The sequence below is a fragment of the Panthera uncia genome, assembly GCF_023721935.1.
Source record: "Panthera uncia isolate 11264 chromosome C1 unlocalized genomic scaffold, Puncia_PCG_1.0 HiC_scaffold_4, whole genome shotgun sequence".
In the NCBI taxonomy this organism is placed as follows: domain Eukaryota; kingdom Metazoa; phylum Chordata; class Mammalia; order Carnivora; family Felidae; genus Panthera; species Panthera uncia.
In genome coordinates, this window is record NW_026057585.1 from 70,746,709 (window position 1) to 70,756,858 (window position 10,150).

At 53.5% G+C, this 10,150-nt stretch overlaps 2 protein-coding genes across 3 annotated transcripts; both read right to left on the minus strand.

The window, feature by feature from the left end:
* Positions 1-847: 847 nt before the first annotated feature.
* Positions 848-4,192, minus strand: ATP6V0B (ATPase H+ transporting V0 subunit b). Its single transcript, XM_049617299.1, has 8 exons — positions 4,022-4,192; positions 3,210-3,258; positions 2,912-2,995; positions 2,707-2,784; positions 2,431-2,500; positions 2,258-2,309; positions 1,852-2,042; positions 848-1,148 (listed from the first exon to the last, which is right to left on the minus strand). Exons 1-8 carry the CDS (start codon positions 4,086-4,088, stop codon positions 1,122-1,124), a joined length of 618 nt encoding a protein of 205 aa, XP_049473256.1. The 5' UTR covers positions 4,089-4,192; the 3' UTR covers positions 848-1,121.
* A 1,382-nt stretch (positions 4,193-5,574) lies between these two features.
* On the minus strand, positions 5,575-9,829 carry DPH2 (diphthamide biosynthesis 2). Of its 2 annotated transcripts, none has more exons than XM_049617300.1 (6): positions 9,383-9,829; positions 9,057-9,169; positions 8,578-8,801; positions 7,716-8,399; positions 7,459-7,635; positions 5,575-7,377 (listed from the first exon to the last, which is right to left on the minus strand). In XM_049617300.1, the coding sequence occupies exons 1-6, from the start codon at positions 9,527-9,529 to the stop codon at positions 7,253-7,255; spliced, it is 1,470 nt and encodes a 489-aa protein (XP_049473257.1). In that variant the 5' UTR covers positions 9,530-9,829; the 3' UTR covers positions 5,575-7,252. The 2 variants fall into 2 exon arrangements, with proteins under 2 accessions (XP_049473257.1, XP_049473258.1); XM_049617301.1 differs by lacking the exon at positions 9,383-9,829 and adding an exon at positions 9,256-9,375 and having other exon boundaries at positions 5,576-7,377.
* Positions 9,830-10,150: the final 321 nt, after the last annotated feature.

Here is a 10,150-nt window from a genome sequence, read left to right on the forward strand (position 1 = left end):
CCCCGCCTCCAGCGCGCCCGCACCCGCCGCGCGCCTCCGCCACCCGCCCCTCCCGCCGGCGGCCAAGCGCGGCGGAGCGAGGGGCCGGGGGTGGCGAGGGACCGGAGAGGGGCGGACATCGGTAAGGTCACTCCAGAGGTTGGATTCGGGGCCTGGATGGGGCGGTGTGGGTGGGTCAAACCCATTTCGGGGTGGGTGTGGGCTGGAGCTCGAACTCCGCCGAAGAAGGGGGCCTGGAAGTTAGGCGACACAAACAGGGAGGTTAGGGATTTGTCAATTCATGGATAGGAACAGGATTAAAGGCCCGCCAGCTGGGCAGGACCCCTAAAGGCGAGGACAGACGTGTGTGGCAGGGGCTTCTAGGGTAAAAGGAGGTTGGTTAAGAGACTGCACGGAAGTGGGAGGAACTGGACAGGGCCCTGGGAACAAGGATTCAAATTTGTTACTGGCAGGGGATGGCACGGGGATAGGCAGAGGCAAATGAATGGGCTCCAAGCTCCAGAGGGGTAGAGGGTGATGGATGCCGGAGGGTAGAGCCAGGTAAGCAGATGGCTCATCTGGGCTTAGACAAAACCTTGAAGACATGGGACTAAGGACAGACCCTTCCCCTGCACAATCACCTGGGTCCATATCCCCAGACTCCCTTGTTCCTTTTAGTAAGGATGTTCAGGGCTAGAGTCCTTAGCCCAGCACCATACCTCCCCACCCAGGAACTAGTTCTGTCCAGAGTAGAGACTATGTATGAGCCAGAAAAGTGCCAAGAGGCTGACATTAGGTTGAGGCCTACAGGCCTGTTTACCCTCCCTCCCTGAAAGAAAGTAGCAAAGGAAGGCAACAGAGGCGGCACTGACCCAGACAAATACCACGTTTATTTCACAAACACCAGGAAAATGGGTTAGGGGTGGAGGTGGGACACAGGTGCACAGCTGCACACGGTCATCAGTGACCCACTTCCCACACTGAGGCTCCAGCCAGGCAGTGCTTCCGAGTTGACAAACAAGTGAGTGCAGGGAGGGCTCTTGAACACAAGCCCCCTGAAAGGCCAAGGATGACAGCTCCAGCTGTCCCAGGAAAACCACAAATAAATAAGAGTGGGACACAGCCCCACCCATACAGATCATCTAGTCACCCATCTTCACTCTCGAGGTCTGCAAAAGAAGAACAGGAGAAATCAGACAGAGGCAGAGCAATAGATAAAACAGTGACAAATGACAGATCAGGCCTAGCAAACCCATGGCAGGATGGACAGACCACAACAGATGGATGACTAGACCAGGATGGGCATGCTGTGACAAACACAGATGAACAAGGACAGTCAGACAACCACAGAGTTAGGCGTGGGACAGAGAGATGGAGAGAAGTGGCATATGGACAGGACCAGTCACCAAGAGTCAACCCAGCTAAGCACTCAGTCACATTCAGACCATCAGGCTGATCCTTAGCCACGCTCACACATTGTCAAAGACAAGACGCACACAATTCAGACATGCTGTCCTACTGACAGCATACATACACACAAGCCCTGAGAAACATAGTCAAACACACCAAGACAGACTGACACACAGCCAAGATCCCAACCCAGTCTAGACTACAAATAGACAAAAAAATAACAGAACAGAAAGACTCAATGAAAGACAAAGACACAAAGCAGCAGGGAAATAAACATTACAGTTATCAATGATACCAGATTAGAAAGCTTCAAACAGAGAAACCAAAAAATGGGAATGAAATGGGGGGAGCTATTCAGGGGTTCTATGGTTATAGAGAGAAAGGGAGCACCGTGGCTCCTCTGGAAGGAGAATGAGTCTGGATTGGGGACAAGGACACAGGTTCCCCCACGGGATTCATCACCTGAAGGATTGCAACAATGACCCCAAAGAGGCCAATGGCACTGCCAAAGATCTCCACGATGAGAATCTTTACAAAGAGGCTGGGGTTCTGTGCATCAGCCAGGGCAGCTCCACTGCCCACGATGCCCACGCAGACTCCACAGAAGAGATTAGACAGGCCCACTGTGAGGCCTGCCCCAAACATGGAGTAGCCTGGGGGGATGGAAAGAGAGTATTGAGGCCAAGCCAGGCACAAGGGGAGAGGAAGACAAGGGCCCAAGATGGACTAATGGGGCCAGTCACCACCCCAACTCGGCAAAGCAGGCCAAACAAAGTGAGAGACTATTGAAATAAGTCTAAGCTGGGCCATGGAAGGGGGGGAAACAGACATGAAGCCCCAGCTTTTTTTCCTTCACACATCCACCTACCTGCATGGTAGTTTCGATGTCCAATGGCCTGGGGGTCAGTGGCACTGAAAGGCTGTGGGAGACAGAAAAGTAATCCGAAACCACTCCTTATGCCACTCCCCCTCCCTCAATATCACTAAGCATTGTACCCAACACACTGGAATAGATGCCCACCCTACCCTGGTTCTCCATACCTCAGCCATGTTGCTAATCACAATTGCCATGATGATGCCATAGATGGCCACAGCCTCACAGAAGATGATGCTGGTAGTGGTAGTGGTGGGCATGGGGATGGAGAGGAGAAAATAAGAAAGAAACCAACCTTCGTCCCCAGAGAGTCCCCAGCCACCATTTCCCCCACTGATACCCCACCCCATTGGGGGCTGGTCAGGAGCAGCATGTCAGATCAAACAAATATGCAGCTCACAATGCAGCTGGTTCTGACAACCATCCGAAGGCCCTACACTTACCTGACCAGGTTCTTGGTCTTGATCCTGGGGGCCTTCACCCCTCCCCCAATGATAGAAGAGCCAGTAATATAGATGCCCCTGGTGGAAGGATAAGAAACTGATGAGCAGAGCCCAAGCTTGTCACTGACCCCAGGATGACTAAGGACCCAATGACCACCTGCTATGACTCAGCCCCTCCCCCCAGTCCCACCACCCCAACACTCACCATGCTGCCCCAACCACAGACAGGGAGATAGCCAGACCAATGCCCAAGTTTGACCACATGAAGGGGGAAGTCTCAGTCAGGAACCTGGTGTGGAAACAGGGAGGAAAGCAATTTCAGCCCCAGTGGAGAAGTGGGCACGAAATCCAGCCCCCAACCCCCATGTTGGGACAAAACATTTCATATCTCCCAAAGGTCCATATCGCAGGTAGCTGGGGATGGGGGGGAGTAGAGGCCTTAGGTCAGAGAGGAAAGGCTGCAGAAAAGCTCCTAGGGGAATCCTCTCCCTGCCCTCCCTTACCATGCCACATCAAAGCGGAAACCCAAGTCAAAAATGGTGTAGCAGATACCTGCAGCAGGGAGAGAAAAAAAAGGGGGGGGGGGGTTAGAGACGGCTCTCCAAAGAGAAGCTTCTCAACTTAGACAAGAAATTGCTGCCCGGCTGATGTGCCATCTCCTCGAAGGTCTGCCTACACCTAGGTCAAGGGAGAGTCCTCAAGCTGGCTTTCGTGTCAAAGCGCGGCTATCTATTCAAATCCCTCTGCTCAGGCCTCCATTTTCTGCCACTCCCTCAGTACCATATCCCCCCGCCCGGTGACTCCTCCTCCCAGACCAAGTCCCTCCACTGGCAGCTACTGGCAGACCTGGACACTCTGGAGAAAAGAAGGGAGCAGAAGCTCTGGCCGAGAACACCAGATTCCACCAGCCCAGTCTGAGCCGCTGTTTACCCAACAAGCTGTGGGTGGGGGAGGGCAAAACGACCGGGAAAAGAGGAACTGGAACAGTCGGCTCGTGACCCAAGCAGGCCCATCAGGAGCAAGCGAGGGGCGGCAGCAGTGAGACGGGGGGAGGAGGTGGTAGTGACCGAGAGGGACCGGGGCTGCTCTCGCGGCCCCTACCTCCCACCGCCCGCGCCCCTCCTTCAAGGAGCTGGTGATCTGGGTCTCCTCTGTCAGGGTCAGAAGCCCCAACAGGCATGAGGCAAGTCCTCGAGCCTCAGGCACAGGGCCAGCATAGGGGCCCAGCATTCCCGGGACTCCACTTCTCCCTCTGGGCTCTAACCCCACCAGCTTGGACTGGATGTCGGCCCCGCCCGCCAGGGCCCGGCCTCACCCACGACGAGCATGCAGGCCCAAAAGGCCACGAAGACCCCGGAGTAGAGCAGCGCTAGCCCCGTCATGGCGGCAACGACGGCGGGGCTCGGGTCCGTGGGGCCACTGCTAAACCCGCGTCCCTGCGTCCACCGTCCGCCCCGCAGTCTGTCCGCCCGCCCCGCAGCGTCACCTGACTTATCCACGTGACGCGCCCGCACCACGTGACCCCGCGCCGCGTCGCCTCCAGTCTAGGACTTGGCGACGCCGGAACTGCAAGCGCTAAGGATTGTGGTTGTTGTAGTCTTGCGCTTCGGAAGAGGCTCTGGCGTCATTAGTACCTCGACCTCTAGGTGGTCCCTGTCGCGTCTCTCCAAATCTGCGCCTCCTCAGCCCTGACATTCAGTCCCAGATCGGCCCACCAGCCCTGCAATACACCGGAGCCTGCTCTTGAGCCTCCCTAGCTTAGCCTCCAAGCCATTGCTTGGATCCCCTGGGCCCCCTCCCTTGTCGTCCTACCCAGTTCCGTGAGAGTGTCATGCTTTCTCACCTTGCTCATGCTTTCTTCTGCCTGGAGCACTCTTCTTCGTGCTCATCCCGTTGCCCAGCTAACACCTACTGGTCCCCGGAAAGCCCTGTCAGGAAGCCTTCCCTAACCCAGAGGCAGGGTGATAACCTGCTCTGGGCTTCCCGGTTGCCCTGGTGATCCTTACGAAACTTCAGATCATGTCACTCTTTGGTTTAAAATGCCATTTCACTTGGAATAAAAGCCACAGTCCTTATAATGGCCCACTAGGCCTCTCCCAGTGCGGCTTCCCATGCCCCTTACCTGACTTCATCTAATATTCTTCCACTAACTGCTTTTCCTTGAACATACCAGCCATACCCCCAGTACATCACCCTTGCACTTGTTCTCTGGTCTACTTATCCACGTGGTCCACTCCATAACTTCCTTTTGGTCTTTGTCACATTCTTCAAAAGGCCTTCCCTAACTATCTTGCTGAATATTGCAACCCACTCTTCCTTACACTCCTTCCCAGCTTTATAGTTCCCCATAGTACTTATCACCATCTGGCATGCCAATTACTTTATTTTGTTCATCTCTTCCCCCCCCCCCCCCCCCCCCCCATGAGAATGTAAGCAGTATGAAAGGGTTTTTGAGCTTACTGCTGTATTCCCAGTGCCTAGCACACTCCATACATTATTTGTAGAATACACGATTGGTGCCCACCTTGTCTGTTGCCATGGTCCTTTTACAGATCTGCCTCTACCAGTAGACCAGGCACTCCCTGAGGGCAAGGACCTCATCTCCCTGTTCACCTGCTTCTTTAACTAACTTTGGACAATGCCAGCATACCACGCTTCTCTGCAAATGTGGGGAATGAAGAAGTGTCCACAGGGGCTTCCCTCCTTATAGATGGTACTGTTTCACTGTGTGGCAATTGCTTACTTAACTGCCTCTCTTCCCAATTCCACTATGAGGACAGGAATCCAGTCAAATACAATTCAGACCTTCAGGACCTGTAGTGTTTGACGAATAAAAATAAACAGGAGAAAAAGTATCTAGTTTATTCAAGTTTCTGTGATTTCCCTGAGAAACAAATTAGTCATTGTAGACCAGCACTGTCCAAAAGAACTTCCTGCAATAATGGAAATGTCCTGTAGCTACACTGTCCTCTCATGTGACTAAATAAGCACTGAAATGTACTTGTTTTTATATAATATTCTATTTTTTTTAACATTTATTCATTTTTGACAGAGACACAGCACAAATAGGGGAGAGGCAGAGAGAGATGGAGACACAAAATGTGCAGCCTCCAGGCTCTGAGCTGTCAGCACAGAGCCTGACATGGGGCTCAAACCCACAAGCCGTGAGATCACGACCTAAGCCAAAGTCAGACACCTAGCCGACTGAGCCACCCAGGTGCCCCTATATAATGTTTTATAATATGCTTGTTATAAATAAATAAAACCTGCATTTTTATTTATTTTACTTACTTTTATTTTTATTTTTTTAATTTGTTTTTTAAAGGTTTATTTATTTATTTAAAAAAAAATTTTTTTTAACGTTTATTTATTTTTGAGACAGAGAGACAGAGCATGAACGGGGGAGGGTCAGAGAGAGGGAGACACAGAATCTGAAACAGGCTCCAGGCTCTGAGCTGTCAGCACAGAGCCCGACGCGGGGCTCGAACTCACGGACCACGAGATCATGACCTGAGCCGAAGTCAGCCGCTTAACCGACTGAGCAACCCAGGCGCCCCAAGGTTTATTTATTTTTGAGAGAGAGAGAGAGGGAGTCAGAGCATGAGTCAGGGAGGGGCAGACACAGACACACAGAATCTGAAATAGGCTCCAGGCTCTGAGCTGTCAGCACAGAGCCCCATGTGGGGCTCGAACCCATGAACTGTGAGATCATGACTTGAGCTGAAGCAGGATGCTTAACCGACTAAGCCACCCCGGTGCCCCTATTTATTTTACTTAGTTTTAAAGTTTATTTTTAGTAATCTCTACATTCAACACAAGGCTCGAACTCACAACCCTGAGAGATCAAGAGTCTCATGCTCTTCTGACTGAGCCAGCCAGGCACCTTAAGAAACTGAGTTTTTAATTTTAACTAGTTTAAGTTCATGTTTAAATAGCCATACGTGTCTAGCAGTTGCTTTATTGGACAACACAGGTCTAGACCAGTGGTTCTCAGCGAGGGACAGTTTTGCCCCACAGGAGACATTTGTCAATGTCTGGAGCCATTTTTGGTTATCACAATTGAAGAAGGGTATGTTAGGGGCATCTAGTGGGCAGAAGCCAGAGATAATGCTAAACATCCTATAACGTAAGGATAGCCCCTCACAGCAACGAATTATCTGACCCAAATTTGTCAATAGTACCAAAGTTGAGAAATCCTGGTCTAGACCACCTGGAACCTTTGACAAGGGTAGAACCTCAATTGCACACCAGAAACTGGGACTGGCCAGAGGTCCTGGGCTGTTCCCAGGAGGACAGACGGACCCATAAGACTTCAGGAAACCCCAAGTCAGTCCCCATCAGTTCAACAGACATTTATTAAACCGCTATATGCTAAGCCTCATGCCAGTGCCACAACAGGACAGAGCTGGGTCCCCTTCTTCAGTGAGGGGCTGTCTGTCCTTCCCTGCATCAAGGATCCAGGCAGAGGAGTGGGGTTGATGCAGGGAGTATTAAAGGTCTTTGCAGCAATTCTTCAGCCCATCTGTGTCTCTGGCCCCACATGGTATCAGCTGCCTCCCTCATCCTCATAGGCGATGGCAATCCCTCGTCTTCCACTCACAGCTCCTGTCACCGGTGTCTGACCCAGACGGGGTTGCAGCCCCTGCCAGCTCCGGGAACTAAGGAATGAAGCTGCAGAGAGAGGGGACTGAGGCCAAGTGGGCTGAATTTGGGGAAAGAGTTCAGCTGGGAGCAGAGACTTGGCACACTTACCTGCAGGGCTGCTCTCAGCCAGCTCCAGCTGGGGCCGCAAGGTCAGGGCCAAGCATCCAGGATCATTTGATGGCTTCCAGACAGGTGGGGGTCGGAGTTCCCCAGTAATGAGTGACACATCTGGGGTGTCCCACAGTTCTGAGTCAGGTGGTGGGAGGGGCACGTGGAAGGGAGAGCCTGGAGGGAGAAAGAGGATCCATACCGGCCCAATTCCATGCCCCAAGTGGTTCCAGCTCAGGCAGTACCCCACCACTCACCAGGCAATAAATCCGCGTAATGTGTGAGGTAGGGAGCCAGGCCTGAAGGTGGCCAGGCAGGGTTGCAGGCAGCCTCCAGCTCACATGGTGCCAATACAGGCCGGAAGAAGCCACCAGAAGGTTGTGGAGCTAGAGCACCAAGAGGGCAGGCCAATAGCACAAAGACATCCATTTCAGGAAAGTTGGCAAGCTTAGGAGGTGTGGGCCGCCCCAGGGCCAACACATAGCTACGCTTGCCTGCAGCCTGAGCCAGGTTCCGCAAGTGTGACAATGCTTCACGGTGTCGGGCCACACCCAAAGTACCTGCCAACAGCCCCACCACTCGGGCATCTCTGGCCCTCTCTACCAGGTAGTGTCTACGTGCCCTTAGCCGTCCAGCCCGGACACCTTCATCCTGAGTCTGCCCTGTGTCCGGGCAGCAGGTGAAGAACGGCTGCCCTGGTGCCCAGCCCAAGAGCAACCGGCTCAGGTCTGGGTCAAGGTCAAGGTCAGTGCTGGCTTCAGAGCCCCCCACATAAAAGGCACCATATTCTTCCAGACACCTCCCTGGAGCCAGGGGAAAGCGGCGCCCAAAACGCTCCAGGGGCTCAGGTTCTGGACTGCAGGAACCCACTGGCAAGGGAAGAGCTGGGCTGGAGACAAGCAGGTCCAGGTACCGTGGGCGCAGGAGAGTGGCCAAGGCCTCTGGAAGAAAGGGGTGGTGTCAGGAACCCTTTCATCCTCAAAAGGCTGAATGTGACCCAAAAGCAAAGAATGGGATCACGGCCATATCGAGAGCTCTACAGGAATGTACTGAAATGGGGCTATCAAGGCACTAAGCAGTTGGTCCACCCTTCCTGCATGCACAGGCAAAAACGCTCACCCAGGGCATGGGCACAGGCTGGCTCACTTAGCAGCACCACAGGCGCTTTGGGGTCTGGGTTCTGGGCCTCAAAGGCCTTGGCGCAGAGCTCCAAGTGCACAGAACGTTGACCAAGGACGAAGGCCACAGGCAGTGGGCGAGCTGGAGGGCTTAAGCAGGCAGGGCCAAAATGTACAAGGGCCTGAGCTCCAGCTTGCTCAGCACCCAGTACATCCACACAGCAGCTGCAGGAAAGATACCATTAGTGAGAAGACTTCTCATCAGGAAAAGCTGCCTTTCATGGGAAATGTGGCCACTGAAGAAAATAATGTTATGAAAAGAAGACACTGTCATTGAGGGGAGGAAGTATCAGGAGAGGAGGAATCATCATCAAGGAAAAACACAGCCGCTGGGGGCAGACACTGTCCTAGGGGGGAAACACCATGAGCCCTGCATCAGTAGACCTACACCACCCTCAATCTTCAAGCTCAAATTCACACCTGCCATAAGCTGTGTCGCCCAGAATGAACATCTTCGACCCTGTGGTCTCCTCCAGTTGTGCAGCCACGGCCCCAGCATCTCCCAATAGCTGGTCAGGGAACTGCAAGGCCACCTGTAAGCATAAGCCATGGAGTCATGAACAACCTCTCCTCCACCGAGGGCCTCTTAAGGAAAACCTTCCAAGAGTCCCTACCTGACCTTCAAAGCCCCTCCTCCCAGAGGAGCAACTCCTCCCGCACCTCCATCCTCACAAAATTACACCAAGATCCCGATCTTCTGGGCGACCCATCCAGAGGTGAGCCACCCCTCCCCAATCTGCCCTTACCCGCTGACACTCTAGGTCGCGGACAAATCCAGCGACTCGCTCCAGCTCGTACACGCGGTCCAGGTCCGCGAGAGGAGTGAGCACTCCGGCAGCGCCCGCCTCTCGCAGCAGCGCTGCCTCCGCGGGGCTGCTGAACGTAGACTCCATGAGGTACAGCTTGGGTGGCAGAAAGCAGCAGGGACCTCCCTCGGTCAGCCTCAGGCACCGCGTCCTCAAAAGCAACCCCCAAAGAGTCAGAGTCACTTGGTGGGGACGGTGGGGCTGGGAAATCAGTGCGCAGCCCTTGAACCATCCCTCCACCCCTCCAAATTCAAGTTTCTCCGTTACACCACTACACACGGACCAACGAGGGAATTACTTCCGGGTTTTTGAGGCGGGGCTGGTGGTAGTTTTACCAATCAAACTAGCACGGCTCCCGCCCTCCAATCCTCGCCAGGCCGCCCACAGAGAACCAATAATCTGTCTCAGAGCCCCAGGCAACCGGTACTACCTCAGAAGGCGCGGGGCCTTGTGGGTATTGTAGTTCCCCTGGACCGCCTCTCCAGGCATTCGCTTTCCGTTCCCAAACCGCCAGCAGAGCTCAGAAAAACCGACCCCTAAGGGCGCCTGGTTGGCTCAGTTGGTGCAGCATGCGACCCCTGATCTCAGGGTCGTGAGTTTGAGCCCCACGTTGGGTGTAGAGATTAAATAAACTTAAAAAAAAAAAAAAAGCAACTCCCTGAAAATACTCCAGTTTGAGCAGAACTTCATGTGCATTCTATCATTTGG